The sequence below is a fragment of the Plectropomus leopardus genome, chromosome 3, assembly GCF_008729295.1.
Source record: "Plectropomus leopardus isolate mb chromosome 3, YSFRI_Pleo_2.0, whole genome shotgun sequence".
Taxonomy (NCBI): domain Eukaryota; kingdom Metazoa; phylum Chordata; class Actinopteri; order Perciformes; family Serranidae; genus Plectropomus; species Plectropomus leopardus.
This window is the reverse complement of record NC_056465.1, coordinates 5,305,967-5,324,244: the sequence shown is the minus strand read 5'-3', so window position 1 is coordinate 5,324,244 and position 18,278 is coordinate 5,305,967. Positions and strand designations below refer to the sequence as shown.

The window sequence follows — 18,278 nt, the reverse complement described above, 5'->3', positions numbered from 1 at the left end:
AAGTCAATCGCCAACTAGCACATAGGTTCTGTGCCAGCGTGAGAGGAAATAACTCTTCATATTTTTGAGCAATAACTTATCCTGAACACAAAAACAAAAACTATGCAATATGGAAAAATAGATAGAATAAAATAAAGCAATAGAATTCTTTATTTAAATCACATGGGGTGACAAGACAAAATTAACAGCTTTCAGTATTTTTTTTTTTTTATTATTTTTAGTTTTTGATACACATCATACTGACACATTTCAGCTAGTCTCAAAAAAGTATAAAGGCTCAAAGGTCTCCGGTAGCAAAATGCTGCAGAGAGAAGAGAAGAGAAGAGAAGATAATATTAATCCTTCACTGATGTAAGACTCCGTTTGACATAATGGAATCCCATGCAGCACACTTCACATCCTGTGAATTATTATTTTTTTCATTTAGACAACCACAAAAGAAAACAGTGTTAATTTGCAAAAGAAAAATGACCAACAGTTGCTTCTCTCGTTTGTAATGTTTGTTGCCTTACAGGCGTTGACCCCGCAGCTACTGACACTACCTCACAGCAGAGTAGGAAACAGGTGAATAGAAAGGAAACACACACACCGTCACACACCATGTTGCGGGCCGACACATTGATTTCCTGTGGCGGCTGTAACCCTCAGACCACCATTATTGAGTGGACTGTGGGAAATGAGTTTAGCTGTAGATCTTATCCACATACACTCGGCTGCTATCTGATTTGTGTGTGTGTATGTGTGCGTGTACATGCATGCGTGTGTGTACTGTGTGTGTGTGTGTCAGGTGGTTTAGTTTAACGCCCACACAGCTGTTTGCTCATCGCTAGTTTCCACTATCTCTCCTGTCAGCTCTGTCACATCACTGACTATCTGCCTCTATGGCTGTGTGTCTTATGAGTTTTACAATAACAAAGTTATTACATTCTGAGGTTATATGCAGCTGCTCATATTGCAGGTTAAACATGAGTAAACACCCTTATGCAAACACTTAAACATACCTGCCAGCTCTGGTTTCAGTTGTTTACAGAAGTGCTGAAGAAGTTTTAACTACAATATATGCAGAGTTACTAATTTGGACAACAGGTTTTTGTGTCACATCATAAGATTGTATCATTACAAAGCAATTTCACAAAAAAATGATCAACAATGATACAACATATATTAAGAAGATCGATATGTCTCATGTCTGTGTGTCCCCAAAGTCTCTCTCTACCTGCTGACCGCCAGCTTCTTACCATCACCGCTCAAAATGTTCAACGAGGAATAGTACAGCACGCCTAAAGCCACATATCGACGTTTTTACATTTCTGTTTATGCTCGGATTAAACAAAAGAGATACAGCATGTTAATCAGTGAGCTTTAGAGGTGTTTGTTGGTGTATTTTGGACAGAGCCAAGCTAGATACGAGTTTAATATCGATCATCTCATCTTGGAGAGAAGCAAATGAGCATATTTCCCATAATGTTGAACTACTCATTGAGATGGCTGACAGCTCAAAAGTAGTGCTTTGTATTATCACAGTTAAAGAGGAAACTAAAGAAATTTTTGGATTTCCAAACTCACTTGGGTAAAAACTGTGACCAACTGTGACAGAAGTTTTGGTCATAAAAGCAGTTTAACCCAGAGAAAGTAATAAAACTGAGCAGCAGCACTCAGTCACTGTGCTGCTACCTGACAGGCTGCTGCTTTTATGGTGACGAGAGGTACGCAAAAGCCCACTTTAGAAACACACATACACACCCACACTAGCACAGAAATGTTGCCTTTCGTCAGCTCTGCATAATGGAAACATGTTTCCCAGCAGGGATCCAAAATGCCTGCAGGAGAGGAAACCGGAGTTTTCTCAGAGAGTAAAACTATGCTGCAGCAGCTGCATTTGTGTATAAAAATCAAAAAACAAGTATACAGTGAGTTATCGTTTGTCAATCTATAGCAACTCAGTAGAGTCGGCTTGCTTCATCCCCTGGAGAATTGTTTTTATTGCACTCACTCCATGTTCTGTCTCCTTTTTGACCATTACCCCTCCCTGTCTCCTGCTTGTCTTTATTATAGACACTCACTGCAACTTTCTAAGCTTCATTGCTTCCTTTTTTTGCCCTCACATATTTGACAGGTGCATTAGATACCCTTGACCAGTTCGGATGTAAATCCATACTCATGTGCATAGCTCATTAGTTGGTGAACAGCAGTAAAGTGAGTGACAGTCGCTGTAAATGAACCTGCAAAAACTGAACGCTGCTTCAGTCTCAGTGGGACTGACTGTGTGCTGCAGGCTCAAAGTGTGGTCTTAATGTCCTCCCCTGTTAAAGGTTGTTCTTTTGTGTTGTCCCTCTTCACGACTTCCTTTCTTATCAGTGCCCTATTGTTCTCTCTCAGTACAGTATGTCCTCTTGCAGATATGTATCACTTCAGCCTGACCTTTTCTCCAATGTCAGCTTAGAATTTCTAATTATCTAACAAGATAAACAAAAAAAAGATGGCCAGATTTTTGTGAAATTTGGGTAATGCGTTCTGTAACAATTCCCATAGGTTTTTAGTAATTTGATTCATAATATGAGAATTATAATTTGGTACCTAAAACAGGGAAACAAAGGCATTCAGTATGTTTACATTACATGAGAAAAAGTCAGATTATTGTGTTAGTGTGACTAAAACTGGGCTTTTAAAAAATACGTAAACATGCTAACATCAGTCAAGAACAAAAGCTAAAATACTTTTCATAGTCATCTGAAAGTAGCACAAGAAAAGTGATGTCCCTCCAGGTTTCCAAGGGTTAAAGAAATATTTATTTAAATGAATCTGTCAGTTTTTTTTTATATTTCAGCAGTTCCTACAAGGACATTTCTTTGAATAAAGAAACTCAACGCAGCTAGCAAAGCTTTCAGAGTTCAGACAAAGGGCAAATTGCTATAATACTTGACGGAATATTGAGAAAAATGTGAATAGGGTTGAGTGTGTGTGTGTGTGCGTGATTGTGTGTGTGTGTGTGAAGACATTCCCATAACACACATCACTGAGTATCCAACATGACACCTCATCTCTCATACAGGTGTGTGTATGTGTGTGTGTATGTAAACCACATGCTATGCTTAAACTGCTGATACTGCACATCTCAACAGATGGCAGGACACACACACACACACACACACACACACACACACACACACACACACACACACACAGCATGCCATTTCTACATTACTTGCAGTAATTATATGTCAGGTGGGCATATGAATAATACACAAGCCTGCCATAGACCACACCTCATGTTCCCCATGTAAACATAAATTTGTAAACGAGTATTCACACACACACACACACACACACACACACACACACACGACATAATCCATTTGCTTGCCCCTAACCTTTACCTAAACAAATTGTAATCTGGCTTGATTTCTTTTAAAAATCAAATGTTTTTTTTTTTTGTTTGTTTTTTTTCCAAATGTTCTTAATTTAAACTGGAATCCTCTGCCCTTTGAAGAAGTGAGAAGCAGACTGAATGTCCTCACTTTTCAAAAAAAAATATCTGAACTGAAGGCCTAAAAGTCATACTGGTACCCATAACCATGGAAACAAATAAGCGCAGACACAGCAAAGATGAAAATCTCCAAAATCATCGACATCAAGCTGATCATTTGACTGTAGCAAGTTTTCAGCCCTAATCGCTTCATGTGTCTTGTGATCATCTCAGCATGTTCGGCCTGTCAGAAACACTTCACTACACAACTGCATAATTACAGCCAGCAGATGTGATGGGCCAATTAACACCACACACACAGGCTGTTAGTGTGCCGACACCTGCCGGCACACTAACAGCCTGTCAGAACTGTTCGTCCATTTCTAAGATATTTTCTTCAATTTTGAAAAAAAGTAAGACTTGAAGGAATGAGTTCATCCCATGTCCTTAGTAATTTGAACACTGGTTTGAGTTCTTTTAGGTTAACAAACACAGACAGGGACAAGGTTTTCCAACATGGTCTCAACAAAGCGTTTACCCTACACTGTAATAAATTTTCCTGTAAAAAAACAGTAAAGAACTGGCAGCTCAGTTGCCATTATGTTACTGTAAAATTAACATCTATTTACTGTCACTGAAATTTACAGTTTTGTACCGTAAATAAAAAAAATATTGTGAACTGTAAAAAAACAGTAAAGAACTGGCAGCTGAGTTGCCATTATGTTGCTGTAAAATGTACATATTTACTCAATTTACAGTTTTGTCCTGTAAATTAAAAATACAGTGTAAACTGATATTTACTGTAAAATTACTTTCACTGTATTTTACAATTAAATGACTAGTTAGTTTGTATTATTTATACATTTCAATAATCTATTAAAAATATGATTTCACACAGTTAAAAAGGCAATTTTGTTAAGAAAAACATGTTACAAGACTGTCACTGACTTTAGGTATCACAAAATCTCGGTTTGAACCTGGCCACAAGCATGGAAGGCAAACAGTAATAAAATTTACCTTTTGATTTTTCAATCCTGTGAATAAAATGTAAGAGAAAAAGCAGCTTTTTATTGCACTTTACTTTTATTTGAATGTTAACATGACATGTAAAAAACCTCACATGCAGAACAGTTGCATGTTAAATGAATAATTAGTAAATTGCACTTTACTTTTATTTGTATGTAGATGTAAACAGTGAAGCACAGTTGTAAAACTGTAAAGAAAGAAAGAAAAAAAGGCTAGTTTTGCCAGTTAACCTGATTGTTTCTTATTTTAGTGTTTGATATCTGGAAATTTAACTGATTAATTGTGTCATGTGATGAATATGGGAGTATGCTTCTTACTATGATCACTGGGCAGTGGTGAAAACATCTACTGCATCTGCAATATCAGAGAAATGTCAGAAAATTAATACAAATACAAATGAATAGGCAATTACAGTACACAATACAAGATAGAAAAACATTTATTCGCACGGGATAAGGGAAGTCCGTATTTTACTCGAATTTACTAACATTGGGCCATGATGTCAGAGCCGTGCACGTCGTAACATCCGCCGCTGTTCACTGTGTGTGTGTGTGTGTGTGTGTGTGTGTGTGTGGGGGGTGGGGTGGGGGTGTGGTCGTCATGGCAACTGTACAATGTCAAGTTACAACGTGACTTTGAACAGTGTACAGTAAGTTGTCGGGATAACGGGCCGTCAGGCATTTGTATTGAGCCTGTTGAAAGAGAAAAATGTTCATGGGTAGCACGAAATGGAGGCTATTATGCTGGAATTGTGGAAATCATATGTGGGTCATATTGTAACTTAAGGCTGTCGCTGCAGCTGCCCGTTCGTCACTATATTGACGAGTGAGAAGAGAACGAGTGGTTGCTTTTCCACTGTTTTGTTTATTGTTTACAATGGGGCTGGCGAAAAATTAATCCATAAAGCGGTGGATAATGTTATATGACGTAAACGGTGTTACAATGTGTATTGTGTAGCCTTAACTGTCATAAAGATTGCGGAGAGCGTTTCTGTCATACGGTGTTTCAACTGGATGTTGAATTAGCCTAACGTTAGATGGTAAAATGTTTACACAAACTATCATAAAGTTTCATTAATTCACTGACAAAATGCAAGTGTCAACAAACGTTAACTTTGTAGAAATTAAAATGTGTTCCTTATGTTGTTTGACTATCGTTTCTTAAAAATTTAGCTACAGTAGCTGCTAACCAAAATCATTCTAGCATGTGCATATGCTGTAAGTTAGGCTAATCATCATCAGTGCTAACAAAACTAATCAAATCAAATCCAACAATAATATAATATGTAATAAAAAACAATCAAATACAGTTTCTACTCACCAAATAATTAGTAAGATGGAGATGGATCAGGGTTTTTTTTTCACGTTTTTCTGACAGTTGCGCAGTGCAAAAAAAGACGTCAAAATTGTGCTGTAAACCTGCAACAAAAAGGTCATCATCTTCTTCAGTACTTACCAGCAAAAGTGAACGCAAACCCCAGAAATCACTCTAATTTAGGAACTTTGTCTGCTTTGTCTGTTTTGCCTTGCTATATGCATGATTTTTTTCTGCGCTGTGTCCGTGATTTTAATAGCTTCCTCTTGGATACTGCTGATCCCTGGTTGCTACCTTTTTGTAAAGTCCCCACATCACTTGCTAGTTGTTATTTGCTGGGGGCCACAGACCCAGAAATGTCCTGGACAAACAACACATAAGTAATCCCAAACTCCAGTTCTTCCGTTAAAATGCATATAAGGTGGACCTGTGTCTGCACCACTACCAGGTGACACTATGTGACTTCCTGTACATTTGTGCACTAATCTACTCAAAGCATCTCACACACTGGCCATAAACATATTGTCAGGGAACAAAACAGCCATCAAAGATCAAAACATGCTTTACAGGAGCAAGTTTACGAAGCTGAGCTCAACAACTTCTGATAACAAACAAGTAGACCACAGAGACGAACCCTCCCAGTGACATCACCAATTACCTTGTTAAAAGGTGGCTGCGCCCTGCTGGTGAAATTGTGAAAATACAATCTAGCTGTCTAGCCAATCCAGGGAGATATGATGTTTGACTGGAGAGGTACATCTTACCTCAGTTAAAAATCGAACAAACCACAGGCATATTGTTCAGTGTTTCATGTCCACTTAAAGTCTGAGTGTTGTAATGGGAGACTGTGCCATCAGCGGGCAGTAGAGATTTCCATTAGTGTGTAAGAATGTCATCATTATATGTGATGAATAGGGCAGGACCCAGAATAGATCTCTTGAGTTCATCATGTAGTAAGTTATTAGCCCAATTTTACTGAACATGTATGGTTCCACTGACAATAACAATAGCATCTGTGAACTTCCATCATACTTAGCTTTGTGTTTTTGGATTTGGCAGCTTCTGAATGTGTTACTTTAAAAAGACATCATCCCAGTGATGCTGGAGGCCTCATCACAGACTCCTCTTCCATCTGTCATTTCCTCCAAGTGTAACAAGCCTCGCCTCGAATCATTACAGACAAACTCCACTCTGAGCTTCAGAGAAAACAAAGAAGTGATAGAATCCTGTGAGCTCGACCTGTGGTTCTGTCGGAGCTGTTTGGTGTGAAGACTGCTGCTTCATTTCCTCCTCTTCCTTCTGTCTGGGGACGCGTGTCACAGCTTTAAAGCAGATTGCATCTTTTCTCGGCAAGCATCTTTTGTGCAGTCGTGTGAGCACAGTTCACACCCACATATGCATATACGCAACAAACACACAGTCGTCTAAGCCCAGAGGGAAGCTGAAGTCGAATCATTTCACTGCAGGATCAACCTCATAATGACTGCTGAGCCATTAGTGATGGAGCCTGGGTCGACATTTTCCAATTTAGCACTGCAGCAGAACAAAAGGGGAGTGGTGTTTTCAAAAAGTATATTACAATAAACAAAAACCCATGTCTAGTTTAAACATGTAATCACTTTTATTTTTTCAGCTGAAATGAAATTACTTATCATGATATAAAAACCAGCAAAAACCTCAGACAAAAGATTACATCAATAAGTTTATGGGTGCATAAAAACAACAAAGGAAAAGAAAGAAGTTCAAATAAAACGATTAAAAAAATTCTGCAATTATGTTGTTACCATGGTACTGTCTGTAAACATTTAAGCCCTGCATTAGAGCGCTGAGAGTATTATCTGTGAATATTGTGTTTTTTTTAAATATCTTTGTTTAAGGCGGGCTTTGGAGTTGCTGCATTTTTCGCCTTTTTAAGGTCTGTGACAAATTCCAGTAATTGTCCAGTCAGGGCTTCTGTCTGCTCTGTATTATTATTGTTACTTCACAAATAGGCTACGAAATATTTAGCATATATACAGAACTGTAGTCAACCAAAGAACTCTTGTTCCACTAACTTCTACCCACTCTTTAATACGACTGAGTAGAATTATAAAAATTACGATATTGTTACAAATACTAGTACCCTTAAAATGATACCAATACCAATAGAGATCCTATTTTGATACCCATAATGTGAATGAGGTGGCTAACATTTTGATGACATTTTAGCATGCTGACCTGCAAACTCCATCAAACACACTGCGCTCGACTTCACCACCACAAACTGCATGGGTTGTAGCTGCTGCAGTTGTGAGTCCACCTGGCCGCACTCACATAGTGACAGGGCTAACTGTAAGCATCACACAACTAATGTAACCTGACAATTATTGACAGGTCAAGCCGTTTGGGTGTCAGTGAGTTTGTTTGGACAGTGTAACCGCTTGGTGTTGGATGTTAGACTGCTGCTGTGTTAGCTTGGGCTACATGAGCAGAGCTGAACTGTTTGCATTAGTTAGCAACTTCAGAGACGGCAGCAACAGAAAGTATTCTAATCTGGCAGGGAGTCAGAACGGTCCACCCAGCAGATTAAATATTGGTAACGTCTGATTAGGAATGTGTCAGTACTACTTGGTACTGGGTTAGGGGTTTCAGTCGATACCTTCAAAGTATCAAGTACTGATACCTTCCTTCTGAATCAACCGATTGGTCAACTGCAACAAAAAAAACAGCTCTTAATCTCTAGATTAACTAAATTGGTCACAGGTTATTGAGTGCACAGTACCTGATAGCATTGTGTGTCTACCATGCAGCGTTTTTCCTTGTAGCCAGTATAATCTTTTAATTCTTTGCTGTGTGACTTTTTTACACTAGACTACAAATGTCAGCAGTGTGATGAGGCACTGAGCATCGATGCTGTACTTAACGCTGAATGTTTGAAATTATTTCTGGTTGCAGAGAGTTGAAAAATGTTTTGGCAAGATGCTACACTGTCACTTTTCATCAAAATCACCACAAAGACCAGCAATCATGTCTTACATGTACAAATACTAAACAATAATTGGGAGAAATAAATACTTCTGGCCACAGACAGTCCAGTCCATCCTCTCTCCCAACATGCTTCAATCTTCCTTCCATCCAGAGCAAGGGCCATAGCAAGTACTCTACTTTGTGCTGAACTTTTTACTTCAATATATCATAGTACCAGACACAACCAAACAATTTAGCTGAAAGAGCGCTTTGCAACCAAAGAGAACTTGGTCGGACAAGAGCAAATTGACTAACCACTCAAACAGCTGACCAGAAGGTATCAGCCCTATATATTGGACTTGTACCACAACATTTATATTAAACAAAAGCAGACAAAACAAAAGTCTTGACTTTGTCAAGGTGAACTAAAATAAGTGGTTGTGACTGCTGGCTGTGCTGCATGATTGCAGCTGTGATTTCGACTATCTGATGTCTCTGTGTGTCCTCAATGTCCTCTGGTGTGAAGGACAGCTCTCGCCTCAGTGAAACTGTAACATCTGTGAGTTCAGCAGCAGTGCATTTATGAAAGCTACATACACACATGCTATCTGATGATCAGATGTGTGTCTGACAGCCAGAGTGGACACCTGCTGTTACTAACATAGGGCCACAGGGTGTGTTTGGTCATTTTTGGAAATACTACAAATACCTGACTTTTACATTCAGGAGGGTGTGTGAGGTGAAAGTGTGTTTTCCTAATGTGTGTGTGTCTGACAAGTGACAGCAGCTGTTTACTTTAAGGCTCACAGTGGAGAAATGTCTAAAGAAGGCTTGGTGACATTCAGAGGAGCCAGCTAAACAAAATCACTGATTGGCAATCTGTGTGTGGTTCATTGCAAAGCTTCTTGGAATTCTGCCTGTTTCAGATTTAATGCTGATAATACAGTTGTCTCTCATAAGTTAAAATTGGAACTTTGATGAAATCATCGAACTGAGTTTGTTTTTTGTCTCCCAGCTGTCGGACAAGCAACAGGAAGAGCCTGATTGTGACATCCAGCACATCTCCCACCCTGCCAAGACCACACTCGCCTCTGCACGGACACACAGGTAACACACACACACACACACACAACACACATTTCCTCTGACATTTTAAGCAATAGATTTCTTTCTTATTCTGCGCAGCCCTGGCTGAAGGCAATATGCTTTTGGGTTATCTTTCATCTCTCTCATTCTTGTTAATGGATGGCAAATGGACTTGCTAGTCTTTTTTTTGTTTAAGATTATTTGTTGTGGCTTTTATTACCTGTAATTGACTGGAAAGTGTGAGTGTGAAAGGGGGAGAGAGAGAGAGGGGGAGACATGCAGCAAAGGGGTGAGGCCGGATTCGAACCCACGGCCACTGCGGCAAGGATACAGTCTCTATACATGGGGCGCCACTCTATCCACTATCCACTGAACCACCAGGCGCCCCCTGATAGTCATTTTTGACCACTCAAAGAGCTTTCGCTCATTCGGACACATTCATACGCTGGTGGTTGAGGCTGCTGTACAAGGTTTCACCTGCTACTCAGTATTTTTATACAATCACACAGACTCACACACTGATGGAACAGCCATTAGGAGCATTTAAAGTTCAGTATCTTACACAAGGATTCTTCAACATGTTGACTTAAAGGAACCAGGGATCGAACCGCTGACCTTCTTATTAGATGACACGCTGTACCTCTAAGCCACAGCCGCCTTCTTGTAAAGGTGATATCTCAAGAACAAGTCGAGGGAATTTCTGCAAAATTTTACAAACTTACTTGAACTTATTACATTTTGTTAGGCAAAGTCAAGGTCACTATGACTTTGTGTCCGTCTCATTCTACTGAGCTCGATAACTCAAGAACACCTGGTAAGAATTTCTTTAAAACTGGCACAAATGTCCACTTGGACTCAACAATGAACTGATAGGAATTCAAAGTCAAAGGTCAAAGTCACTCCACAAACCAGGCAACTTGACCGGTTCATACAATAATATTAGAAAATCGATTCTAGCTTACATGCATAAACATTACCTTTGTACTAGCAGCATTCTTATCAGCAGTTTGGAAATTAAAGGAATGCAACTTTGAATGTGACTGAAGATAAAAATGGTTTAACTAACAGACTGTCCTGACACTGTCAGGGGAGGGAGAGACTGTGTGTGAGGTGAGGGAGAGACTGTACGCTTCACGGCTTCACTCTCAGGTGGGGAGAAATGGAATCCTGACAGTTTCAGCGCGTCAGGTGAGAGAGAGACACCATGCACCACGGAGCATCAGTGGTAGATGAGTGAGACCGCAGTGTGCCTGACAGCTTTGTGACACTTTATAGTTTGTAAAGTTAAAAACCTCTGCCAGTTACGCAGTACGCTAATCTGTGTCCAGTGTTCTAAATTAGTCATTGACATTTTGTGGTATGTCCGAAAAGATAAGTGTCCTCATTGAGGACATTGAAACTTTGAAGGGCTGATGTGTTTGTGTTCTGGTGCTGGACACACTGACACAGAAATGGCTCGACTCAATCAATAAATCTATTAACCATTGTGTAAAATGATCATTCCTGTCACTGTGTGTGACAGGCGCAGCCATAGGATCACAAACACTGAAATGGCATTTGTCCTCTGCAAAAAAAAAAAAAAAAGAATATCCAAATGCCTAAAATGAAAACTGAATATCTACCTGAATATCTCTGTTCAATTTAAGAATACTCGAATAGCCGAATAGTTGGGTCCAGCCCTACAGGTGTAGCAGCACTAGACTAAAGAATGTTTGATCCTCTGGAGACAATGAATATCCACATTGTTTATAGCAGTCTGCAGTTGTCAGGATGTCTCGCTTTGGACAGAGCATTGACAGAGCACTGGACAGACAGACATCACCATCTTACTAACAGTAACAATAAAACAAACCCTTAAGTTGAAAGTGTAGTATCACTTGTTCTGTTCTGTAGTATCTCCAGTTGACACACACTGTTTCCCTGTAAATGTAGAACATCGTGAAACCATCAACATCTGTTCTTGTTGAGTTGATTGATAGGGGCATGTGGGGTTTAAACAGATCATATAAATTCAGCTCGGTACAAATTGATACTTAAAATCTGATTGATATATTTGCAAAGCCTGGCTGATTTATATCATATCACAGATAGATCTGGGAGCCCTGACACGTTTGTTTTTCAACTGTAAAATGTCTCGTTCTGTAGATATTGTGGGCAGAATTCTTTTAACAGAGTTTGTAAAATGTCCTTGAAGTGCTTGAATTTTAAGGAAAAAATACCTAGGGAAAAATCCTTTATAAAAAAAGTGCTTAAAAAGTCCTTCTCATTTATACAAACCTCATACAGCTGTCTATTTTGACCAACATTGTGATCAAGTCATGATAATTAAAATAATCAGAAATCCTTTCTTTTTTTTCAAAATTGTATTATTATTTCAGGGACATTCAAGTTCTTTTTAAAGTGTTGTGTCCTGCCTGACATCTTAGTTGATTTTTAGTTTAATTCACTCTTTAAAAAAAAACCAGTAGGTTTATTTTGGCTTGGCTTGATATAATATGACTTAAAGTTAAAGGCTGGCTTTTCACTTTATTTTCTCTCTTCAGCGGAGTGCCGCTGTATAGCTTTGCAGAAAACTGAAATCAGAACTTAAATTCCAGCTGGCAACATTTCTTGGCGCCACAGATGGTTGTAATTTGAAGATGATTTCTTTTTTTTGATAATGTGTACTTGGTAAGTAACAACTTACTTGACAATACTGTGAGAGTTGCCATGGTTACATTGCCGCTTTTGTTCTGAATTTTTCTCTGGATTGAAATTTATCAAAGCTCAAGAAAAAGTTGCAGTATAGTGGGCTAATATAGACACCAAACCACTCATGCTGTTCCAATTTTGTTAAGGATTTTTTTTTTCGCAGTTTTGCCTGAACACAGTTTAATATGTGACCCCCTCTCTGAAAAGAAAGACATTAATCACATAATTTTCGTTGCTTTGTGCTAAGTTCTTGAAAAGGAATAACAGCACTTTAAAAAGAGCTTGAATGTCCCTGAATTTTTTTTGAAGATCCTTAGCTAAAATCCTTACTGATGTAAGCAAATGTTGGATTTTAAGTACTGCTTCCCTGTTGGCCAAGTGAATAGAAAGTGATGGTCACTTGTCTAACGACAATTTTTTTCTTTTGCAGCCCTCAAATGTGAGGATTTGTTGCTTGTTCTTTTTTTTTAATCTTTGTAATCTGTATATCTTTTAAACTGTTTTTCTACTATTTTAAAGAATCACCTTGAGAGCTATTCTGCATTTTAATTAGAATTTTTCAGTGTTTTAAATTTTGCAGATTATTTAAAAAAGAAAAGAAAAAAGAAAATCAACAGATTGCGTGAAAAAAGCTGCCAACCTTTTAAATGCTTCAGAGGAAAAGCAGCAGCCATGGGCCCTCTCACCCGCAACACACACACATATTATTGGAAAAGTGTGTCTGCACATATTTGGGTGTGTGTGTGTGTGTGTGTGTGTGTGTGTGTGTGTGTGTGTGTGTGGTGACAGATGAAATGCGCGCTGACAGGATTTTTGTTGAACACGCTTGACAGCATGTAAGACAAGCACACAAAACCCCCAAATCCACCACCAGCAACCCACTCACCCCCTCCACCCTTCAAATGTAAAGAGAGAGAGAGAGAGATGGAGAAGAGATGAACAATAATAGTGATTGATGGTGACTAAAGGGGAGTGAGCGACAGAGCTGAAATATAGATTGGAGGCAGTGAATAAAAATGGATTGGTGACAGTGGCTGAATGGGTGGAGAGAAAGACAGCAGGATGAATATGAAAATGGAAAGATGGTAAAATATCGACAGTTATATCTGACACGGAGAGAGAGAGAGATCCTCATTAACAGTGCGTGTTTGTGCTCCACTGACAGACAGTCGCACATGTCTCATTTCCTGTTCAGGAAATAATGGAAGTCACCAACCTGTCAAAGCGCGCTCGCACGCACACACACACACACACACACACACACACACACACACACACACTAATGCACATTGAATAAATGAGTAGTTTTATTTAAATTGGTTTCTCTCAAGCAATTTCTGACCTCCGAAAATAAAATACACAAAAAATAAAAAATACACATGAGATAGACACCCATGTTAAATTGTCCAACTTTACAGCAGAAATAAACATGTTTACAGCCTGGTACAAAAAACACTTTTGGTCTCTGTAACTAATTTCAACATTCATGTCAACTGTACAGGGGATTCATTTTTTTTTATTTTTATAACTAACCTGTTTACATTTTGTTAAGGCCCAAAATTATGCATATCTAATGGAAGTGCGGTTTGAGTGACAGGCTGTCTGCAATGCATGAGTCAGATCCACCCCTCACTCCTCCACAGCTCCACCCTCTCATCCAAATATGGCTACAGCTGAAATACTGAAGTCAAGACTTCAAAAGGAGTCAACAAATCAATGGGTGATCACGATAGTTACATCTGTTATTTATACAGGTCATGTTTGAGACTACACATGGTATTAAATTTTGATATCCTGTTAATGTAAGTCTTCTCCAGGTTTTAGGCGATCTCCATAGTGGGGACATAACGCCAAAACAGACATTTCGACCGATCTTGAGCAGTCCCATTGAGCACAAGTGCACAGATTGGCTGACATAGCTGTCATTCATGGCAAAAAATCCCCTTTTTGTAGAACTGAATAAAAATAAAAATGCTCACTTGAACAGAGTGATGAGAGTGACCTTCGGTGACAGAAACTATCTTTGGGGAGAACTTATTTGGTGTGTACTTTGAGTTTTTAGTTTGGCCTATGTCCCATTCTCTAACATGGAGGCGTGGGCTTTGTGACCTATACTGCAGCCAGACACCAGGGGGGGATTGAGACTGAAAAGTAACACTTTTGGGGTGCTGTCATGTGGTCCATCTTCATGTACAGCCTATGTGCCAGACTGTTCCAGCTGTTTAATTATTTACCTTTACCCACCTTGTCATCATATTCACATTACTGATGATTATTTATCAAAAATCAAAAATATTTTGTCGCAAAATCAATATTGGGGTATTTGGTCAAAAATATTGTTATATTGGATTTTCACAATTATGGCCCAGTTCTAAATCCAATGACGAAATTTTAACATTACTTAGGCAACATTAGTGCTTCCTGAGTGAACATTTGATGTGCTTTTGTCATTATTTTTGACATTTGCCAGACTTATTATGAAATAGCTCAATCAATAATGAATGCAGTCACCAGTCGGGCAGAGACAGAAAAAGAAAGAGTTAGGTGGACCGTGCTGTGGGGTGTTTGCCGCTGATTTCGGGGTCACAGTGCAGCATCCAAAAGACTCCATCTGTCCTTCGCTCCATCCTTCCTGTTCTTTCTCTATTTTTTCTCCTTCCTGCCACTTGACTGCTGTGGCTGCTGTGTTGCCATGGAAACACTGCCTACCAATCTCGCTGTCCGCCTCGCAGTCCTGTCTTTTTGTGTCCCCGGACCCCGCAGAGGAAATAAACACCGCTAATTAAATATCACTAATGAACGTTGCTGTTTTTCATTTTCTCTCCCTTTGCTTCAGTAACAGTGAAACGCTGCTTTCAGCTTTTTTCTGTTTAGCACCAAGTATTTGAATTAAAGCCTAAATGCGGTCTCAGCCTTACGCTAAGTTTGATATTACCTCTGCAGAAACAGAAACCTTTATCTAGGCTAAGCCCGGGCTGTGGTATCTTACTGTTGGCTGCTACTTTGCTAATTAATATGCACCACTGGAGGCCATTAAACCTTTCCCCTCCTCCCCACAGACCGTCTTCATACAAAGATGATTGCTTTTTTTACTTCTTTATCTCTCAATCTCTCGCGCCAGCCCTAATCATGAATTTCATCATGGTTTCAATCATGCAGCCATTTACTGCTAATCAAAAGGAGATTCCTCAAAGTCTAATATCCTGAGGGGCTGATGAGGACCAATCCTCTCCAAAAAATGACTTTTATTAAATGTTAAAAGTCAGCATAAATCCAGCGTTTCCTCTCCTCCTACCTGCTTTTCCCCACTTGTCATCTCCATAACCTTCATTTTCTATCTTTCTGTCTCATTCTCTGCTTTTCAACATCTCCATCTTCTCCTGTTCTTTCTCTCCACCCACCCTGAACTTTCCTCTCCCCTCCTGGCTGTTATTTGGTAAAGGCCAGCCGATGATTGGCAGCTGCGTGTGCTCTGACTTCCGATTAATTCTGCCAAAGAATCCACCGCTCCTCTTTGTAATTGTAATGAAGGACAGAAAGAAAGACAGCGGGGGATTCAAGCTATTCTCTTATTCTTGTCACACACTCCTGAGTTTTTTCCTTTCCTTTCCGCCCCCTCCCCAATTATAGCTGTATTTTGTTATCCCAACCACACTCTCCCTGGAGAGACAGAGACTGAAGAGGCACAAAGCAGATAATACATTTGCATGTTTCTCAAACGGTGCTATATTTCTTGGTCTTTGCTAAAGTAGGTCACTGTCACTGCAGTTTGCAGCACGAAAAAACATCTAAAAATGTGACAGCAAAGCAGCTTCTATACCTGTTGTGATGAGACCGCCTACCAGGTGCTCTCAGCTCTCATTTACATATCACTTTAGATTCAAAATATGATCCACATACTGATTTCTTTTCCTGACAACTAGTGGAAAGCTTTATTCAAATAGATTTTAAAAGAGATGTGATTTTTTTGTGTAACCAATCAGAGTATGTCAACATGCTGAAAGTCACTCTGGACCCCTGTGGACATCACATGGCTGTTCTCTGTGCTACAAATGAGGCATGGTGGTGTTTCTAGTCTCAGTTTAGAGCCCTCTGTGCAGGATCTGTGCAACAGATGTGAGCCATGACAGGTTGTAGGTCAGTGGGACAAAAATGACACCTGAGCATCCTGCAAAAGAACAGATGGGTAACAACTAAACAGCCTGTCATCTCACAACAGATTGCTCCTCAGTCTTGGGCTGAAGCAAGAAATGTGTGACCCATTACCATTAGTTTATTTGCTTCTCACTAACATAACATGTCAACAGGAGATAGAAATTTGCTGTGTACCTATAGAGTCCCGCAGTGATGAGTCCAAAAACCTGGAAATGAGTTAGCATTTCAGCACACTTGGTTCCCTCATCTCAAATTCAATACGTTTTTTGAATGGTTTTTTTTTTTGTTAGTAGCCTGAAATAAGGTCTATGGTTAACACAAGCTGAAAAGACTTTTACATTTTGTTCAACGGCATAAAATACATCATTAAATACCTACTACTGTGAACGCTGAAGCTTTTATGTGTCTTAATAAAGGCGGTTGCTAACAAGTGGCTAAATGAGACTACAGAAGGTCATCACACCGAGCTGTGTCAGAACATGACTTTACAGCCTTGTTTTTGTATTGAAAGGCGGGCAAAGTTTTATAGTTCACAAAACACTGCCAGAGTTTCTGGGGGAAAGGCTTTTCACTTATATCCCAAACAGTTGAAGCAAATGGTGACCGGGATTCAAATGTAAAACATAATAAAACCACAAAATGTTTCCGTACTGCTTGTCCAAAGTAATCCAGCTGTCCTGGCTCTGTTGAACTGGCTTTGTGGTACAGCCCTCTGGTACCGGTATATTGATGCTACGGAAAATAATCCCAATGCTATGCATTAAAAAAAATCAATATTTTTGACAACACAAGTGTAAAATGAGCATCAAAGATCCTGAAGCCTAAGTGTAAAGGCATATTACTATTGGTAATCTTGAGCAGAATATCTTTACTCGCACTCGCACAAATGAGATCCGTGCGCACAGAATCAAGCTGTGCAATGTGCGGTTGCATGTCATAATGTGGCATTTTTTGTCAATTCAGTTCCAATCAAAAGAGGTTTAACAAGCATAAAAAATATTTATCAAAATATTTGAACAGTCCACAATCACAGCAGTATATTAATAATTTTAAAACATGCTATGCTACAAAAGTTGTTTTTTTTAATCCACATATTCATTATTAGCAAGTGTAAATACAATCTTGATCTAATGTAACAAACTTTCACTTTTATTGTATTGCTTTACGTGATTTGTCCCTGTCATGTTGCCATAGACGGCAGACGCTGTTGCACAGGTGCTATCCAAGCCCCCAGGAAGTGCACCATGCATTGATGCAAAATTTATATAGTGGCCGAAAGTGGAATTACACCGTTTGAGTTGGACACGTGATGCACACGGGCCCAGAAAGACTTTTTCCCATTTGCTAACATGGTGAAAGAGACATCTGTAAATCAGTAAATAATTTTTTGTGAGCATCAAAACCCCTGCGAAACGTCTTCTATCCCTGTCTGGATGTTAACCATCCAGTTCAGTAACATTTGGAAAGTCTAAAAGAGCTGCAAGATTAAGTTTTTTAGACCCAAAAGTTCTGTATAGTATCTCTGGATATGACACTGACAGCCAACAGCGAAAGGTCAATTATTTGTGGTTACTTAGGCGACTGGGTCCGTCCA

General features: G+C 39.3%; 1 protein-coding gene across 6 annotated transcripts in view; it reads left to right on the top strand.

Moving 5' to 3' along the window:
• mast2 (microtubule associated serine/threonine kinase 2) overlaps positions 1 to 18,278 on the top strand; it is a 179,037-nt gene that overhangs the window by 106,956 nt on the left and 53,803 nt on the right. For all 6 annotated transcript variants that reach the window (XM_042513315.1, XM_042513331.1, XM_042513323.1 and 3 more), the window contains one exon: positions 9,768 to 9,859. In XM_042513315.1, coding sequence (XP_042369249.1) covers positions 9,768 to 9,859 — 92 coding nt within the window. The remainder of the gene's footprint in view (positions 1 to 9,767; positions 9,860 to 18,278) is intronic.